The 20,509-nt window shown below is 39.1% G+C and overlaps 2 protein-coding genes and 1 long non-coding RNA gene across 5 annotated transcripts; 2 read left to right on the top strand and 1 right to left on the bottom strand.

The window, feature by feature from the left end:
- Nucleotides 1-241: 241 nt before the first annotated feature.
- On the top strand, nucleotides 242-2,797 carry LOC307021344. Its single transcript, XR_013803132.1, has 3 exons — nucleotides 242-1,758; nucleotides 1,927-2,614; nucleotides 2,723-2,797. It is a non-coding gene; the product is annotated as an uncharacterized lncRNA (long non-coding RNA).
- A 45-nt stretch (nucleotides 2,798-2,842) lies between these two features.
- Nucleotides 2,843-7,502, top strand: LOC307021343 (uncharacterized protein). Of its 2 annotated transcripts, none has more exons than XM_079653360.1 (11): nucleotides 2,843-3,213; nucleotides 3,798-3,891; nucleotides 3,973-4,208; nucleotides 4,426-4,540; nucleotides 4,942-5,059; nucleotides 5,140-5,231; nucleotides 5,664-5,781; nucleotides 5,879-5,980; nucleotides 6,079-6,244; nucleotides 6,711-6,887; nucleotides 7,115-7,502. In XM_079653360.1, exons 1-9 carry the CDS (start codon nucleotides 3,155-3,157, stop codon nucleotides 6,159-6,161), a joined length of 1,017 nt encoding a protein of 338 aa, XP_079509486.1. In that variant the 5' UTR covers nucleotides 2,843-3,154; the 3' UTR covers nucleotides 6,162-6,244; nucleotides 6,711-6,887; nucleotides 7,115-7,502. The 2 variants fall into 2 exon arrangements, with proteins under 2 accessions (XP_079509486.1, XP_079509487.1); XM_079653361.1 differs by having other exon boundaries at nucleotides 2,843-3,343.
- A 4,989-nt stretch (nucleotides 7,503-12,491) lies between these two features.
- Nucleotides 12,492-20,470, bottom strand: LOC307021342 (uncharacterized protein). Of its 2 annotated transcripts, XM_079653358.1 has the most exons (7): nucleotides 19,204-20,470; nucleotides 17,488-17,682; nucleotides 15,964-16,124; nucleotides 14,390-15,154; nucleotides 14,061-14,128; nucleotides 13,516-13,559; nucleotides 12,492-12,612 (listed from the first exon to the last, which is right to left on the bottom strand). In XM_079653358.1, the coding sequence occupies exons 3-7, from the start codon at nucleotides 16,061-16,063 to the stop codon at nucleotides 12,561-12,563; spliced, it is 1,029 nt and encodes a 342-aa protein (XP_079509484.1). In that variant the 5' UTR covers nucleotides 16,064-16,124; nucleotides 17,488-17,682; nucleotides 19,204-20,470; the 3' UTR covers nucleotides 12,492-12,560. The 2 variants fall into 2 exon arrangements, with proteins under 2 accessions (XP_079509484.1, XP_079509485.1); XM_079653359.1 differs by lacking the exons at nucleotides 17,488-17,682; nucleotides 19,204-20,470 and having other exon boundaries at nucleotides 14,390-15,576; nucleotides 15,964-16,103.
- Between the last annotated feature and the right edge of the window lie 39 nt (nucleotides 20,471-20,509).

The following is a 20,509-nucleotide window of genomic DNA, read 5'->3' as shown; positions in this document are numbered from 1 at the left end:
TCCTCCAACACACACGAACATGCCAGCCTGTCCTCCTACAAAAAACGACCAAATAGGTCGATTGTTTAAGCAGTGTTGATCACGATATTACGACCCATAGCCACGTAGCTTTCCCATTATTCATTTCTAGCAGCAGTTTATTACAACCTTTTGTCACGTTTTGTCACGATCGTAATCCCGTGAACTTTAACCTTGCGCATCAATAAAAGTGCGACGAGCCAAGAAGATGAAGATGAAGATGAAGAAGAAGAAGGATTGTTAAAGAGCGTCAGAGCTTTACAAGTGGTAAATCTGATTTCTGTATTTCATTTGATTTGTTTACGCTTTTAATTAATCCTGTCGTTTTTCTACTAATCATGTTTAACCACGATATTTCAGTTTTACGTTTTAGGGCTGGCCCGTGGCATAGGCAGTATAGGCGAATGCATGTTGTTAGCAATAGCATGGCTGTAAAGGTTAGCGCTTAGCGCTTAGCTTATATGCGCTAACGGATATGTATTGCAATATAAGAAGGTTCGTCTACAACAAGTTGTAGGGAGAGTTTTCTCCTTCGCACAAAAGGAGCTAAAATCTTGCCTAAAAACAAAACCCTTGGTAGCACGTGACATAACACATAACAATGGCAAAAGTATGTATATTCAGCTAACCAGACCAGGACATGATATGAACGTAAACAATGCGAAAGGAAATGGCACTTTAATAATAATAATAATAATAGTTGACATTTACATGGCGCTTTTTATAATGCACACACTTTTTCTTTCTTCGAAATGTCACCTAACATGTTGCATTAATGATAGTTAGGGTAAGTTCAACACTTGAATATCATCAGGTCATAGTTGTTTTACTACTTTAAACATTCGCTAATTCAACTTAAGTTTTGTGAAAGCATCACATCTAGTTAAAAAGAGAAATATATTTCCCTGTAATTACTGATTTACCTGGGACTTGATTGATTTTGGTGCCTGTAGTTTTATTTTGGCGAATGCTTATTTATGAAGCAACAATTAAATTACATGGTAGCACAGCTAATTTGAGTTCATCTGTTTGGTTTTTTTCAGGTCATCTATCAATTCAATTATATGAAGTAGCCTATTATCATAAAAAAATCAACGGTTCTTTTCAGAGCCATATTCCTCTTCCTACTCTCTTTCACCCCTCTCGTTTTCTTGTCTTTTGTTTTGTTTTTCTCCCTCCCTGTATGTCAGTTCATCCTTTGTTTGTTGTTGCCCTTTTTATCCTCACTTAAAAATGGCATCCAAGCAACTGAATGAATGGCTAGAGATAGGGAATGCCCTCGCAGATGAGTTGGCAAATAAGGCAAGTACAACATTATCCAAAAATGTATTATAACATTTACTCAAATGATAACAGACACACACATTACAAAGATGTGTGTGCAACAATTAAGGGAAATATATAATCTCTTTTATATATTTATATATTAAGATACCAAAGAAACCAAAGAAACCGAAGATACAGAAGATACCAAAGAAAATAACGCAAGGATCAAATGTTTCCTGGAGGAAGAGGGACCTGGATGGGAACATTATAGCCCAACATTGGAATAAGAATCGATCTGGTCTGTAAAATATAATCTAGTTCTAGTGTTTCATTAAGTTTTAATGTCGTTGGTCGGTCCTCAATAATGTTTCCCATATCATCGTACTTTGTTTTATGCAGTTAAACCTTCCAGCTCTCAGAAGTCCCCAGAGGTCGAGGAGACACATGAGATTCCTCTACAGGTCCCAAGTCTTGGTATGCACAATGAATTCTTAAATTATCCTTCAACTTGAAATGTAGGTAATTGTTTGTAGTATGTAATAGCTTTGTTCATGATACATTGTAAAGTGAAAAGCCATGTATGGAATATCTTTTTTAAATTCAACTAAATTCCATGATTTGTTTTATATTTTGTTATTTTAGATCAACATCTTCAGACACTGAGAAACCTGTTGGGTTCTCTCACTGTCCCTGCATCATCAGAAGAAACACCCACTGCATCAACATGGACCCAAAGACAGTTGAAACGTGAACAAAAATTCAGAGCTGCAATGCCAGAGCTCCTTAATTTGAAATTGGCTGCAGAGATTGTCACTACACGTTCCTGTCTCCAATGCAAAACTGCTGATGCTGTGGTCCGGTGCTTGGACTGTGTTCCACCAGGAACTCCCTTTCTTTGTCCGGCATGTGACCCTATTATCCATGGTAAACATGTCTTCCATGACAGGGAAGCCATGTTTGATGGGTTTTACAGACCTATTCCTCCCACATCCTTAGTGGTTGTGGATGAAAGTGGCCAATATGGACTCTGTGAACAAGGTGGGTTCAAATAAGGTATTACATATTCCCTTACCATGGTTTCCTAATGTGCACTACATATACAGCGGCATCATTTTCACCATGTCGGAAGTTTGCTTTAACAGTTAAAATGTCTCAATTTGTATTGACTACATTTCCTAACATGTCCTAACATGCATATGAATCTCTGAAATTGTCTTTGCTGCAGTGTGTCTGCTTCCAATTCCTCCGCCATCCCAAATCTGCTTCTGTGGTCCAAGCCAAGATTTCACCATCATCCCAGGAAAGCAGACCGTGTTGGTGACTATCAATGGTTTGTTGCCACCAGAAGACGATCAAGCAGAAATACAGGATTACTATTATACTTTTGTCCTACATTGCATAGATAGCTGTCAAATTGCACATTTATATTTTTTCTCAGGTCCATACAACGTTCGTCTGCCTTCTGTGTGCTGCCCAATTTGTTCCGCCAAATGGTCCCCGAGCATAGGTGACTTGCTGGGATACAAATACTGGCCAGCAATCGACAGCTGCAAAATTATTTTTAAGTTTGATGTGTTCACATCATTCGAGCAAATGAAATTGGCCAGCCCAGCATTATCCCAGCAAGTATTTATAAAAATGCTTGAACATCGATCGTTTTCCACAGGAAGGGTAAGAATAAAATGTGGTTTTCAAGATTTTTGAATACCAAACTTTTAATTAACCAAATGAATACCATTCTTTTTTCCAGACAGGCAGAATCTGTAGCGATATCTTCCACAGAGTCTTTCGGGAGTTTGCCTTCTGTAATTACAGACAAGAAGATCTATGCCTGGTGGAGCCCTTTAAATGCCCAGCATGCACACCTGACATGCTGGCTATTGCTGTAGATGGCAATAGAAAGCATTATCGCTTCAAGAAGTCCAGAGGGTCAGTGAAATCATATTCTCATTTTAGTTGTTGTTTTATTGACTAAGCTGAATGTCTTTGCTGAAATGTCTAACTTTCCCCAACTCTGCAATTTCTTTTTCCAAAGTTTGTAGACCATCAGAAAACAATGGTTGGTGTGAAATTACACATAATTATATAAATCCAATTCATAAACATTATTATATATGACGCCTGTAAAGTTAACTCTAAAATGTTAAATGGTTGACGTTAGTTGGATATGTTGGAGCTAAGAACCAGTTTTGGATATAATCGCTTCATGAAAAATGTATTAAATTGCCCAGGAACCTTTTTCTATGCCTTCCTCTGCCCTATTCCATGCCCATCAATATAAAGGATGTACTTTTATTTTTACCTTTTTACAAGAAGTCAGTAAACTTTTCACTAATGTTAAATAATGGTGGCAAAAGACTTTACACAGAATTACAGATCAAATTCACAAAGACCTTTTCCACATTTATGAAAATGTTATGGCAAAAGCAAATTGGCCACATTAAATAGAGGACACAATCAAACTTATGTATGTATGATAATGTTGCTTACAATGTCTTTCTCGAATTTCGCAGGACAGATGAACCGTCTCTATTTGATGGACTGTTCATTGCCCAGGACAGTAAAGTGTCTGCCTTTGTCGACAAAATCAGGAGCCAGATGACGATTGTAAGAATCTATTCAATCCCCTAACCCTTTATTTATTTTTCTTAGCACAGGGTTAAATGTAACAGATTGTGTCTATTTCAGAAAAGTGGTCGTGATGTTTGTGGACCGGCAACATTCACAGCTTGCAGAGAAACCTCACACAAGTCCAGGGCCAAGGTGGATGAGGAAGGACTGCAAATAGCTGTGTGCAGACATGGCATCTTACTACAAGGCCTAAATCACTACCGTGGTGAAATATATGCCTACCCAATGTTCCTGCAGAAGGAGCTGGCTGAAGTTGCGAATGCAACATTCTTTTGTATGGATGTTGCCTGCAGGTAGTTATAACTATTGCAAAATTGGAAGTGTTTGTGGGAAACGTGTTATCTATTTAATTCTTGCACATCCAGTAGATGTAAAGCAAAAAAAGCATTCATTTGGATAAATGCTGATGTTGGTTACAAGGATTGTACTGGTAATTTTAAGGACCTGGTTTATCTTTTTACTATTATGCCATCATGCAACTGGAAGAGCTAATTGATTTTGTCATTACAGGTACTGGCCTTATTTGGAGAAGATGGCAGCAAAGTTGCCTGAGCTCCAACCACTTACAGAGATGAAACCTTTTCTCTCTGTAATGCACGCCAAGGCCCACACAGGCAAATGCGAGGTATAGTATGCAAATTAAACATTTGTGTCACTAGATTCAAATGTTTTAGAAATTGTAGTGCACATAAGAATATCATGTAGTATATTCTATTCAAGCCTGTGGAATAATTGTAATAGTTACAAATGTTGACAAAATTGTTACAAAACAGACTGTCACAAGGATAGGCTTCCAAAACCCATTATGTTTATTTTAGTAAATATATCCGCACTGTAGAAATAATGAATGAATAGAGCTTCAAATAACTGCAGTTGTGACATTGTAGTTCAAAGCATAATTCAATATCAGAACATTTTAACTTTCTGAAATTGTTCCTGACACTGATGATAACTAAAGATGTACAGTACAAGAAATTATAATATTGAACTAAATAGCTAGATCTCATTGTTTATGATTCTGAGCAGGTGAAGTGGGGTGGCAGAAGCCAGGAAGGTGCTGGAAATACTGTCGGCGAGGAAGTGGAACAGGTTAACAGCTTCCTCTCAAGGGCAGCTCTGACAACAAAATACATGACCAAATCAGGTTGGTAGAGGAAAACAAATAGTTTTAAGTAGTGCCACATTGTAAAGCTCATATGAATGTTCATGTTTTTGTGTTTACAGCTAGAGCAGATATGATAACCGTGCTGGCTATGCAATGGAACCACAGGAAGGTGGAGAATCTCCACAAGACACTCTCAAAGAGATTTGTCAAAGTAAGACGTCCATGCTGCATTTCAAAATGTATATTAAGACTATCCGAGTTTGTTGTTGTAGTAATTTAACACCATCCTTAGCTACATGTTGTTGAATTGAATGTATTCTGCAATCATTTCATTATGATGGTGCTGCCATGGCACACTGTTCTGCCAAGAGAGTCTCTGTTCTGTTTGTTTTTAATAAAGCACTATAGGTTGATTCATCTGAATTTCTGGATAATAATAATAATAATAATAATAATGTTAATCCTGCTTGATCTTGAAAAAAAAGGGAAACTAAGGTGATACTTGCCAACCTTGAAGAGAAGGTGTTTAGCATTTCATGTTGTTGTCTGGTCAGTTAATGTGCATAAAGGAATTCAGTAAAAAACAACCTTCTCAACCAACTGGAACGCATATTCACTTTTTCCTTTTAAACATTCTAACCAGACTACACAGAGAGCACAAACTGAAGTGGACAATCTTGAGAGTCTCAAGCAAGAGCTGAACATCTCCCTGGAGGACACGGAGCAGTGGGTGTTGGAGGTCAAGCAATGGGCAGCCACTGGTATGTTATATGATCACTGTGGTATAGATTTGGTTCCATATTTCCAAACATTTGGCTTCATGTTTTATGATTACACCTTGTTGTTTCTGTTTTCAAGAGAAACATGGAGCCCAGAGTAGCCAAGAGGAGCTCCAGAGAGAAATAGATGAAATTATTTATTCCCTCCGAAGAAAGAAACACGACCTCTATCGACAAAATGGTATTTATTATTACGTTATCTAGAAACAATATTTGTTTCTTGTTGTTGTTGTTTGTATTATTAATATTAGTTTATTTGTATTTTGTTTTACTTTACAGACAGCAACCAAACAAGGCAACGCAAACGGAGAAGACTGACAGAGCTCAAGAAGAAACTCAGAGAGAGGATACTGCACCATTGATGCCTGTTCAGAGAAAATTGACACAGAAGCAGCATGCGGTCTGTCTGAGGATGTCATTCTGCCCTGGGAGGCGCAAGGAGATGGTAAGAAACAACTTGTTTTTGTTTGCCCTAGATATTCCATAAATTCAGTTGAAGTACTAGAATACAATCACCAATGTAACACAGAGCTATCAACATAGGTGTCACAAATCATCATGATCACAACAAATCATTTTAAAATAATTATATTGAAAGGTCTGTATGATGTTGCCCTATCAAGTCTTAATAGTCTAGTCTCACTGGGACAGGCATATCTATGGAAACAGTAAAACCCTTCCTGACCACCCTGAACTGCATACTAATGTTGAATCTCAAGACATACTGAATGTAATTCTGCCAACATAGACAGAATTGAAAAAATTCAGCAAGCGGCGAGGTTGAATTTTTTTTTTACCAGATTTTAAGGTTTTGGTCAATTTAATTAAAAAAGATTGAATACAAACTGATATTATTTGTTTTATTAGCCTTACCATTGTGGTTGTTATATTTTGTGTTTTTTCCATTATAGTGGTGAACCTGCGCACAAAGAGGCGACTTTTTGACCAGGTTATGCTGGTCAGGCGTATGGAAGAGGAGAAAGTCATCATTGTGAAGGAGATGACCCAGCATTGTCAAAATCTGAGGCAGGCACTGGACAAACTGGACCGCCTCCTTCATCAGACAAAAGACGACATCAGGAACCAAAGTATGTTCCACAAATACCGATTTATAATATTTGCCACTGCCCCCCTCCCAGTGTCAAATGTCTATCACTGAATAGCATCTGTAATGATTGCATTTTTTCTGAATCACAAATCTTTTTAGCTAATATACAGCCTCGGAGTTAAACATTCAAATTGCTTATATGGAACCAACATCAATGCTAACTAAAAGTTTCCTTACATAGACTGTCATTTTGTCTTTTTATTTTAGTTTCTCCAAGCGATATAACAGAAGAGGGATACAGGGGACTGCACTGCTGTATTTTACACCATCAATATCTTCTGGAGCAGAAACTGAGCAGAGTCACCAGCACCTACAGCTGTATTGGCTCGGACTCGTCTTTTCTCATGATGGAGGAAGACATTGAAGACGGTAATGAGGACGACGAACAGGACGGTGATGAGGACGGTGATGAGGACAACGAACAAGACGGTGATGAGGACGGTGATGAGGACAACGAACAAGACGGTGATGAGGACGGTGATGAGGAAAACTAACAGGACGGTGATAAGGACAACAAACAGGACAACGAACAGGACTTAACAAGTCTATTGTGTTGTATGCATGTCAACGTATTAAAACGAGTATTACGATTGAATGGCTTGTTTATTACCTTTTTTTTTATATGATCCTGCTTTGCATTTACTATGTCTGGTATCCAAGTAAATGCCATTAGCAGTTATCAGTCACCTTCAGATCCGAGTTACCTCGAGGGCCAGAGGTTCCCCACCCCTGGTATAAGGTTTTGGTGATCACCCTTATTATCATCATGTCATTTAATCATGATCTGTTTAATTAGCCAATGCTTACATCCAAAGAATGTGTCTAGACTTTACTCCTACAGACACACACTAACAATACAAATTGAGCTAAGTAATACACTCACGAGCCACTTAATTAGGTACACCTTGCTAGGATGGGTTGGACCCCCATCTGCTTTCAGAATTGCGTTAAGTCTTCATGGCATAGATTAAACAAGGTACTGGAAGCATTCCTCAGAGATTTCACTCAATATTGACCTGATCGCATCACAGTTTCTGCAGATTTGTCGGCTGCACATCCATGACGCAAATCTCTCGTTCACCATATCCCAATGGTGCACTGTAGGATTTGGATCTGATGACTGTGGACTGTGACATTTGAGTAAAATTCATTGTCATGTTCAAGAAACCAGTTGGAGAATATTTGAGCTTTGTGACACGGTGAGTTATCCTGCTGGAAGTAGCCATCAGAAGATTGGTACACTGTTGTCATAAAGCACAACCCGGTATCACGGCAAGACGTGAACATGTGACGATTTACCATGATGGGAGACGTGAAGCTGTCACGATTTCGTCCCTTCAAACGTGACATTTACACAGTATTGTTAACGTGGCCCAACCAGTGGAGATATACCCGGAAATGCCAAGCAAATGCTACCCCGACGGTCGGTTGTTATTATTATCAATATTAATATAATAATGATTTCATTTGTAATAGTCACACTCAATTTCGCTAATTTTCTGTTGCCCCAGCTGGTCGGCACCTCTTTTAGCAGATACAAAGGCTATATTCATTTATTAAATCGATGTGTGTGGATGTGGAATTAACGGACGTGACGTTGCACGATTGCGTTACCAGGCAACAGCTTCGGTTCATGTTAATTTATAAACTCTTCAACTCGAACCGTAGTTATATTTTAAAACATTTTAGAAAGCCTCATGAAATATTTTAATGTACATTTTAAATTAAATGTGGAGGAATGTGTGTATAACAAAATACATCCGTCAAAAACAATACCGGAAACAGACGTAGGCAAGATCCTCGGTTATGGCTAGAAAGGATCCTTCTATTGTAAATATGACGTCACGTTCTCGTTGTAACTCTCGTTGTAATCGGAGCGGCTCGGAAACACATCTACAGCAGTAACATGATGCAACATACACATTAATGCAGCAGCAATATTAATAGAGAAACATCAGACATAATAGTAAAACACTGCAAGGGAACATTTTATTGCACCAGGAGCTATCTTGGGACTTTTACTGCGACAACGTTGACTTGCCTGTGAATAAAAAATAAACCATAGTGTTGGTGATCTACAGTGTTGTCATTCTTCTTTGAACACCAGCAAGACCGCTTTTTAACGATCACACTCCCTGTCATTGACATAATTAATAGATAGTTTAGCTTCTCACCATCATTTGCTGTGGCCAACTGATGTTAACGATCCTAACTGAAAGGCTGCCTGCCAAACGTAAACATTCAGCCACGTGACATTCAGCCGAACTCTCGCGAGAGTTTTACACAAGACGGATCCTTTCTAGCCATAACCAAGATCCTCAGCTCGGTGATTCATGGTTTAGCCGCAATGCACGTTGGGAAATGGTGTTTATGCGATGTGAAATCCGAAAACATTTTAAAAAAAAATAATAATACTTTATTCCGAGTTTGCTTGCTTTTCTCTTTGGAGCTAATCACATAACGGCATTGTAATACATGGTTCGGCTGCATTACATATTACATATCTGCCGTAGTTATCTATCTATAGAGCCCTGATGAGAAGACTTCTATACAAACAGGAAGAACTGCCGCCAAAACTGAAAACGTGACGTGGATCACAAATATATCAGCCATTTAACAACATCTTAGATTTATTTTCACACAATATGTCTCCTTGCAATATCAACAGTAATTCGGCTGACTTTTATATTGGATCCAATTGGTAGATAGGCAGTATTTACACCATAACGGCGCACAGCTGATAAACGGGCACCTAGTGGTTAAAGCATGTTATTGAATTTTATTATTATTATTAACTAACAGAATAAGAGACCTGACAGGTGATGGTCAGACGTTGACCTGGCTGCACAGTCACAGAAGCTGGCTGTGTCAACTGTTCACACTTCACACCTGTACAAATACAAAAAAAAGTTATATGACAGATTATCCTGTTAAACAGCAGTATAATAAGTGTTGACTCACTTCCAGCTGCCAGCAGCAGCAGCAGCAGCAGAGAGAACATGATGATGATGACTCTCATTTCATTTAATTTCAAACCTTTATTTATACAGGTGTATCACATTGAGATCATTGATTTCTTTTTCAAGGGAGACCTGCTCAAGTAGGTTCCACACGAAACATAAAAACATAAACAGAACAACAAAAGGACATCATACAGCACCATTTACATAACTATCCACATAAACAGGTACCAATAGCTTCCGATTGAGTAGCATCCAACCGAGCTTTAAAAACATTTAGTGGCACCAGATTGCTCAGTTTCCATTTAATTTGCAGACTATTCCAAGACAGAGGAGCTGCGCATCTAAAAGCTGTCTTCCCTAAGACAGTCCTAGCAGTTGGCACATTTAATAAAACCACAGCATTCGATCTCAGGCAGTAGCCACTTACAATTTTCCGTGAGATCAGGGAGCAGATATAAGATGGAAGTTTCCCTAACATGGCTTTGTATATAAAAATGTACCAGTGACTGAGCCTCCGTACAGTTAGTGAAAGCAAACCAGCCCTTGCATACAGGGTACAGTGATGGGTTAATGCTTTACAGTTTGTCACAAATCTCAGTGCACTGTGATACGCAGCATCTAACTTGACCAGGCAATTGGCAGGTGCATTCATATAGATCAAATCACCATAGTCCAGCACAGGTCAAAAGGTCACAGTGACTAGCCTTTTCCTGGCCTCAAGCAGAGAAACAGGACTTGTTCCTGTAGAAGAAACCTAGCCTAACCCTCAGCTTTTTAAGCAGGTTATTGACATGAAGTTTAGAAATGTGAGACAATCATCAAGCCAGATACCAAGGACTCTGAGAAGACGTGAGCTCCTGATCCCCTTTAATCTCCACTGACAGTCTCTTGTGAAGGCCTTATAACTGTATCACAATGGATATTACTGAGTTTGCATAGAACCAAACGTGTTCACGTGTGAATGTGAACATTAATAGAATATCACCTCCCATCTTCAGAGCAATCTGACTATTATAACATTGGCGTTAAGAAAGCTTAATTAAATATCTGCCTCAACATAAGTAACTGGATCAAAGTCACAGTACAGTCCGCGGCATCACATCATAATGTATCATATATCTCCTTATCTGAGTCAGCTGAGCCGTATCTGGCCGTGCAACACTTACAGTGTCACATACTGTATGCAGAAGTATTATTTTAAGCAACACATTACGAAACACTCGAGTCAAATGTAATTAAAGTCAGATCGTGTCTTAGACGGGGCATATCATAAACCTGTTAATGTACGCATTCAAACACTTTTTCTTTTACCAGCTGTGTTCACCTTGCAGGTGCAGCTATGTGGCTTTTATCCTGGATAAAGTGTTTGAGTCATGGATGTTTAAAGTCTTCATATTTGTCTAATTATATAGTTGACTTTTCATTCAGGAAGTATACGCGCTGCGCTGTCAGTACGCTTCTCCATGTTTGTGATTGGTCGAATGCTCCAAATACTACCCCTTTTATGTGAACGCGCACCTAACTAGATAGGCACGGCTGGCTTGAGCGATCCACTTGATAACCCGTGTCGTAGTGCCGTTTAGCGAGAGGGCGTATGTTTTGGATTAGGCCAACCGGCTAACTCAAACATATCCAGGTTAGGTTGAACCAGTTTCGTGGTATACCCCCCAGGTCTTGTCCTGACTGAGCACAGGCACCTGTAGCCTTGGCTACTGTGCTCTCAGTGTTTTGTCTCCCTGTTCCTGCCTATTGGCGTCAGCTGATAGAGGTGTTGGTTTTATCTTGTTATGCACAATGTTGATTCTTCTCTCAGAACTAGCTAAATATGGGTCTGGGGTAGAGATCTTCAGAATTGGTTTGGCATCTTTTGTGTCAATTCGTGGCACACAACATGTCTTGTGAATAAACCATCAGTTTGCCATCAAAGTTCCTGCTCTCCTCGTGTCTCTCTGACTCCTGTTTCCATTGCTTCAGAAGTTTCCATCGCATATGAAAGATTTTCACGTTTGTAAATTATTTTGGTTTCAGTGTGTGTGTTTCACATGGGTGAACAGTATATTTATATGTTATGGAATGAAATACAATGTCAGATTAGGGGAAAGTTAGGGGAGTGCATGTTAATGTGTCTGGAGGTGGCGTGTTCCAAAAGTGTTTGGGTTTGTCTGCCGTGTGTGGGCTGCGTTCCATTTCAAATTGCCGCCTGTACAATGTATGCACCAGTCTGTGATATGCCGATGTGCAGGCCCGCCCCTCCATACACGCCGATCACACAGACTGCGTCTGCCTCTCGCCCTCATCTTGTGGAGGGAGCCTCATCTGATGCGCAAATGCGGCGCAATTGAGCGCGCCACAGTTTTTGCTGCGAGGCTCCACTAGCTGTAATCGGCTTGGTGTGTCCAGGGTTTACACACCACCCCCCCGTCGACGCTCGCGAGGGCCTCATCACATCACAGCCCTGCCGATGTGATATAATGTATAGGACCTTTTTCCTCATGGGTGTCATTCACAACAGACCAATCATGACAGTTTTAGAGAATGAGTTTGTATGGATACACTTAAAACATATTTGTATTTGTCTTGGCTTCAGCTCACTGATAACATAAGAACACAAATAGGCACAACACTTACATAGATGTTTTATTTATATGTATTTTATTACTCCAAAATAGAAAAAAAAAAGTCAGCCATATTTAACTGGAAAAGTTTTCCTTTGGCTCCCAGGAATTTTTCCACTTCGCCCCACTGTAAAACAGAAACAGTCAATCAATCAATCAATCAATCAATCAATCAATCAATCAATGTTTATTTATATAGCCCAATATCACAAATGTTACATTTGTCTCAATGGACTTCACAGTTTGTACAGAATATCAGTATGACAATACTGACACAGCAAAAAGTATTACTTTTTGGAATATGTAGTTCTACAGTATGTTGACAATGCTATTTCAAATGAGAAGATATACTAAGTCACTCAAAAATATCATGATGAAAGTGCAGTATAATGTATATATTTATATATAACACGTACATCATATATAATACAAGGTACATTTTTTATTTCAAAGTCAATGTTTCATTTGACCAATTCTTTGAATTTGCTGTCTTATCAATGCCCAAACATACAGCACTAAACTTAGACAACTGCCTGCAAGACTGCACACAGAAATAATACTACTTATTACTACTAACTATACTTATAGTATAATTGTTAAGAACAAATGTAACAAGTCAGTAATTACAAAAGAGATCAAATACCATCCAGCCTCACATATCAATCATTTAACCTTTAGTGATATTGATCAATGATAAACTCTATTGTATATTTTAATTTCTATTTCAATGTAGGCTACTTCCCTGCTTATGTGTTACAATCAGACAACATTTCTAGGGCGCGATGTCTGAATGACGAAGGGCAGAGAACTTGGATGTCTTACTTTATGGCGCAAACGTCTGATAGAGCCATTGATGACATGGCTCCCCACCCCCATGTGATCAACTAAATTCAATTTACTGCTGAGGAACCCAAAATGTTTAAGTTAGTGATCTCAGGGTTGATGAAGTTGGTTGGTAAGACTACTTTGTGGCCCCTGTTCTGCCAGACCCATCAGCTACACTGAAGGAAACTTCAGATTAGATACATACCATCCAGAGCAAGACTGCCACTGCACCAACACCTCGGTATGGCCCTGAGTAAAGAAACACAGATTTTAGGTAAACTTCATTTTTTTCAAATGTCATACATGTAAATACAAAAAGTCCAGTGAAATCAAATGATAATTTGAAATAATAGTAGGTACGATTAACTCAAACATATGAAGGACTGTAACATAGTCAATAGCATTTTCCCCATCAGTTTAATATTTTGGAATACTATTATTATTTAAAAAAATATTTGTACTGCCAAGAATAGGAATTCACCTACAAAGGATTACAAGAAAAAATGTAATATACAAATAAATGGCTGGACATGATGCATTAATGCGACATGAAGCATTACACAAGTACCTCAACCTTAAATTAATAATAAATTATTGTTACTGTAATTTCAATATTTACATTAGCAGTCATGCTTAAGACTGAAACACTCCTTTTAAACAAAGTATACGAAAATCCAATAAGATAAGACTTGGTTCCACGGAAACATTATTGTCATTGTTTATTTATTTAAAAATATTTTCTAAACAAACCTCCCTGATTCGTTCCCTCAGTAGTTTTTTGTAGGGGAAAGTGTCTGACCCTTGATGAATGGGACATTCTGCAAGGAATTAAAAGATGGTAATAAGTTGAAGTTCAGCAATAACCTCCTAAACATTGCCTAACATCACATTGTGCTCAATTAAACTGTTCAAAATGGCACTGAGACTTTTGATACTGCAAAGTCTTAAACAAAACAAAAGGTGGTGTATTCTAATTGTACCGATGATTGTTTTCTCTCTCTTTAACTAATTCAATGTGCAAAATCAAACACAGTTTCAGTCGATGTAAATAAGATAATTACTAATTAACCCGCACATACCATTAATTGCCACTTTATTCCTCGTTGGTCTTCTTTTCTGTGAGGAAGACACTGAGGAGAGAGCAGGAGTCAGGCCGGAGGAGAGAGCAGGAGTCAGGCCGGAGGAGAGAGCAGGAGTCAGCCCGGAGGAGAGAGCAGGAGTCAGGCCGGAGGAGAGAGCAGCAGTCAGCCCGGAGGAGAGAGCAGGAGTCAGGCCGGAGGAGAGAGCAGGAGTCAGCCCGGAGGAGAGAGCAGGAGTCAGGCCGGAGGAGAGAGCAGGAGTCAGCCCGGAGGAGAGAGCAAGAGTCAGCCCGGAGGAGAGAGCAGGAGTCAGCCCGGAGGAGAGAGCAGGAGTCAGCCCGGAGGAGAGAGCAGGAGTCAGCCCGGAGGAGAGAGCAGGAGTCAGCCCGGAGGAGAGAGCAGGAGTCAGGCCGGAGGAGAGAGCAGGAGTCAGCCCGGAGGAGAGAGCAGGAGTCAGGCCGGAGGAGAGAGCAGGAGTCAGGCCGGAGGAGAGAGCAGGAGTCAGGCCGGAGGAGAGAGCAGGAGTCAGCCCGCAGGAGAGAGCAGGAGTCAGCACGGAGGAGAGAGCAGGAGTCAGCCCGGAGGAGAGAGCAGGAGTCAGCCCGGAGGAGAGAGCAGGAGTCAGGCCGGAGGACACAGGAGTGAGGAAGAGAGTGAACTCAGTGTCAGTCTCGGTGGTAAGAGGTACAGACAAGTCTGATCCTGGGTCTGCGGCCATTTCTGCCTGTGTGGTACAAGGGCCCTCAGGTTCAACTGCCAAAGTCACTATTGAGAAGAAAAAAAAGTAGACGCATGGTGAGTAAATGACCAAGTATAATCCGCCATATACATTTATAATCTGAGTAATTACAGCTAAAAATGAAACAGCGGAACATCAGTGATTCTGTGTTACAATGGCGTTTGTTAGCAACCAGGAAATGACACCAGTAAGGACAAACAGATGAGAATGCTGCGTGGGGTCTGGGTGCCGTGTTGGCGGGACGTTGGGGGGCTCGCTGCTCCGCCCTTTGAGGCTCGAGGAGCAGACAGTGTGAGCTGGATTACTGGTGTTGTTTCCTGGTTGCTGTGTGGGGTCTGCGAGACAGCGAGGAACTCAGCCTGAGCGCACACACACACACACACACACACTCACATCCAGGCTGTGAGTGTGAGTGCGTGTGTGCGTGAGGAGATCCACGGAGCCTCGGCTGAGAAAAGATAAGGCTGAGTGAGTGTGTGTGAGCCGGTACGTCACTATACTCAGGAAGATTTTTTTTTGAAAAAGAGCAGCATAGACAGGTATTTTCTGTGTTAGAGTTTTACTCGCTACAGGGTGTACTTTGAGGGTTTGTGACTCTGCAGACCGTTTACATGCAGGAAAAGCTTCATAACACAGAAGGGGACGGGTAATAACCAGAAAAGCATGACATGGGCCCTTTAACTGACAAAACAAGACATAACGACATATTTGTACTACTTGGTAAACAGTGATTCACATTTTTTTACATTTAAAACCAGATAACTGGGCAACTAATTTACAAAAAATGTTAACAGATAAATTGCTGAAATATAGCATGCAGATTTGTATACTTTACCATTAATAAGGCTTTCGTAAATCCTCTTTATGGTAACAAGTGCATTGTTACCATCTTCTGTCTCGATTTGCCATGGACAGATGCAATCGGCAAAAACCATTTGTGCCTCTCTTGGCAAGAAGGAGGATGGGACGCCGATCTAACATTTTCCATTTGTGGAGCTGGAACACAATGGACACAAAAAAACAAGAAATATTATGTACACAACAGTTCTAAACATTTTCACACACCTAAAGCCATTATAACTCCATTTATTTTGCCTAAGTGAAAAATGCACTGATGTGATACGTGTGCACATTGAGGAAGGCACCCCACAATTAACCAGGTGTGATTTTAGACCCCTTTTAGGGGAGCCCCTAAAAAAGAACTGTAAAAAAAAAAGAAGTTTATCGAGCTCGGGTTCACTTTGAGTTTTTTTTACATGGGCATAGTTATTTTTATATGGGTTAGGGATGCCAGCGATTATTCTATTTTTCGAATATTCGTTACAGTCTCCATAATCGAAAATTATTTTTAAAATTCGATTTTATTTATATATATTTTTATTATTATTTATGTATTTCTTTTATTTCCTGGCTTAGTTTCAATTCGGCGGCGAATAATCAATTAATATTCGCCAGGGCTGTCCGATTTTGATCATGGTCAGTTTCTGGCATGCCTAATATTTGTCCATTTAACTCTCACATTCAGATATCTGAATAAGCTACATTTAGCCTTGAAACATGTCAGCAAGCTATAACCTATATCATTTCAGGTTCAAAGTTCCGCATTAACAGCACTTCAGATGTAAAGCTGGTGTTACAGGGGAATTTTTAAAGGACTGTTCGAACACGGCTCAAAGTCAGAGACTCTGGTAAGCTTAATGAAAGTGCTTTTAAGGGCCTCTTTATTAATACTAACTCTTTCCAGGTCTTGATTGTCTTTCAAGCACTATATTAATATGGGCTGGTTTTGATTCACTGACATTCTTGGTTTTACCATTTATTCAAAAATGTATATGATATTTCATTTATTTTACTTTTGGAAACCATAGTCACATAATTATGTGTTTTCTATACTATGAAGTTCCAAAATAAAATATAAAACACCAAAATGCAGGTTTTTTTGTAAGATATAATTAGAAAAACATGTACATTGAAGCTCTGATTCTAGGAATTACCACTGGCCTGAACTATGTTACTTCTGGTTAAGAAATAATGTTTTACTAAAACTGGGTGCTTGCAAGTACAAACACTATCTAACATCAGTTCGAAAAAATGTGTTATGCCTTTACAGCTTTAAATACAACGGTGACAACAATTTTGCTTAACACATTACATGAAGTGCAGTAATCGTGCACTAGTCTGTACTTCTCACATAAACTTACTTAAGAAATTAGGATTATTTTTAAAAAGTAAATGAGGGCGACTGTTGGAAAGTATAAATCAATTCAGTAATTTAACAATTTGTATAAAAAGATTAAGATCAGGGATTATTTACACACTTTTTTATGATAACTGACATCTGCAAGAGAAAAAAGCTTACCAGTAAATGTGTCGAGTCATACACTTTGTTGACACTGTGGTTTTTCTGTTGCGTGGCCTTCCACTCCTGTGCAACCTTTTCTTTTTGCTTGGAGAGTTTCTCTTTGTAGGGTTGGATGGCACCACATTGTTTGCATTTTTTACTTGCTACTCTTATACTTTGCCTGCATGTCTGGCACACTTTTTGAGTAGGCGTCTGTAACAGAAACACAGATAATGTCAGGGAATACCAAAAATAAGAATACTATACTACAAATGTTTACAGGATTCATGTATTTTATTATATCGTGAAAAATCTTGTTAAAACAATGAACTCATGTTTTTTTATCTTTTAGATAGGATGAACAAAAATCACAAGAGTAAGGAAAACAATGTTATACAGAGTCAGTCACATGTTTAAATTGACTGTTATGGACAACCCTAATCTGTAAATATCTGGTTGATCCAAAAGTTGATGCTCCATCATCACAGAAAATAATACTAAAATCATCATTACCAGGGGTGTATTGCTAATTCTATAAGTTCTGCACGTGTGCACGCGCAGTTGTGGCTTGTTTTGAAGCTTATGTAACTACTGTCAATTAACACTCCAGCCAGAATCAACAAAGAATGGTCATTTATTAAGTCTGCATTATTGAATAAATGTGTGATTCTTACAGTAAATGCTGCACACAGCTGCGTGATAGTTAAGTGATCAGTGAAGGACCTTTATAAACTAACTCCCTCCTGCTGAGGTACAAAGGTTACTATATAAAAAGTGTGCACATGTATTTAGTATCCTATCCATGTGAATATGTTTTAAGTGGGGGTGTACCTCATGTCCTCTAGGGGGGTCCGGAGGCCCCCGTGAAGTTAAATGCATCAATCTTGTGCACTTGAGGGCAAAATTAACTAAATCTATGGATACATCTGTCAACACCCATATGAAACTTAACTGTATACATTTCAATAATAAAAAAAATGATAAGAATAATACTTTTTTTAAATGTATCTTTGTGCATATTTAACTATTTACTGTTTTGTTTTTTTATGCATTTGTTGTATGTCCAATAGTATGAATTGTAATGATTTCATCGATGTTTTAGATTCATTCGATTTTTTTTAGGGTGCTGTGTGACGTTGAACCTGCGACCTGCAACCTGTGACCTATGAACCTGTATTTGTATACTACCAAAGGAGCTATTGAACCTAAGAACTTGAATTTCCGACTCCTATTGTGGAACATTACAATAATATAAAAGTGTGCCTTGGAAATATGTATTTCCATATATGGTGACCAAACTGTTTCAGACCCACTGAGATAACTTAGACTAAAGTTAACTGTGTAAACATTACATTAGGTACATTAGCCTCTTAGCCTATCCGTTATCATAGCTAGCTAGCACCAGATGCTAACAACCATCCCCGTTTTAGGTGCCGGAGCGGTGTTCCGGCAGTATTACACCCCTGGTCACTCTTCACTTAATAGATAAATAGTATTTAATATAGTTATAAAGAATGTGACGTTTGATAACATTTGGATCAACCGCATGAACCGATGGATCACATAACTTCCATGCTCACGTTAACGTTAGCTGATTCTACTTTTGGCTAATTTAGCTTTGCTATCATTATTCCTAGGTAAACATAGTAATCTTAGTCACTGTACTAGACGACAAAATAAAACAACATAATACATATCCCAAAATGAATATACTTTTGATATCTGACTACTCACGTTTATTAGCTTGTCTGGGAAATAAATGGATGTTGTCTGATGCAGTGACGAGTCCAAAACCCCGGTAAGTTAGCATTTGACCACTTCCGGTTCCCTCGCGTCAGAACCAATGAGATTTCTCCATAGGATTTGGGAAAATAGCTCGAAATAAGGTCTGTGGTCGACACAAATTTAAGAGACGGATCACGTTTTGTTCTACGACAGACAGCCGTGATTTTTGAAGAGTGTACGTGTCTGAAAAACGAGGGTTGTTAACAGAAGTTGTCGAGGACGTTGTACGTCATTACGCCGCCTCCCGTTGATTTAAAACGCGCCCGTGGGTCGTAAAGGTATACAGGCTGACGCACCCGTTGATTGAAAACGCTGCTCTGGGTCGTATTAATGGGTCGGAAAACGAGGAAAACAATCGACCTATTTGGTCGTATTAGTTGGAGGACTTGTTGGAACATGCACATGACCAATGAGGGCACGAGATAAGTTTGTGCACAGATGGAAGGCTGACAGGCAGGTAGGCCATCCAGTTACTTTAGCCGGGCCGGCTCAGATGATTGGTCGTGCTTTTTACAGTACCACGGCTTCCACAGATGATATTTTTGTATGGATTTTTTGTCAAAGCACTTCAGATATTCATTGCTATCGGGATGTTAAGAGCATTCCATGGAATATAAAAAAAGTGTATCTCAAGCCGGTTTCTCAAACTTACCTACCCCACCTTTAACCAATGTCACTTTTAACAGTTCAGCTACACAGTGTTTTTGTTCTCACTCTCTAAACAACTACATTATGGTACGTTAAGGTTCCTTACAGCAACTGTTGCTCATTGACAAATATGGAAAACTGGTTAATAAAGGTAAATAGGCACAGCAGCTGAAAATGCCAAAATGTTGTGTAAAGATCCTATAAAACCTCTAATTATAAGAACACATTTATCCATCCTTAGTGTAATAATTGTAAAACCCTGACAAAGGTGATGTTTCCTCAGACTATTATCATAACATCAAAATGTAAAATCATTGCATCCCTACAGCAGAACATTTCAAGTGAATAATAACTACTCCAACAGGCACATTGTATTCCAAGATAAGGGATCAAATAGCATTTGATAGATGCGTTTGTTACGTTACAATTTGATCTGCCCAATAATAGGGTACTGATATATTACCCTTTGTTGTAGTTTACGGTTTCACCACTTGATTGTCACTGTTGTTCATTTGCACATCTGTAGATTAATGAACTTGTGTATAGCTGGTGCTACAGACAGCAGAACTTTTTGCATTTTTCTTTAACAAATGCCACCTAAGATAAT

This window comes from Notothenia rossii, assembly GCF_949606895.1.
Source record: "Notothenia rossii genome assembly, chromosome: 10".
NCBI lineage: Eukaryota > Metazoa > Chordata > Actinopteri > Perciformes > Nototheniidae > Notothenia > Notothenia rossii.
This window is presented reverse-complemented; position numbering and strand designations above follow the sequence as displayed.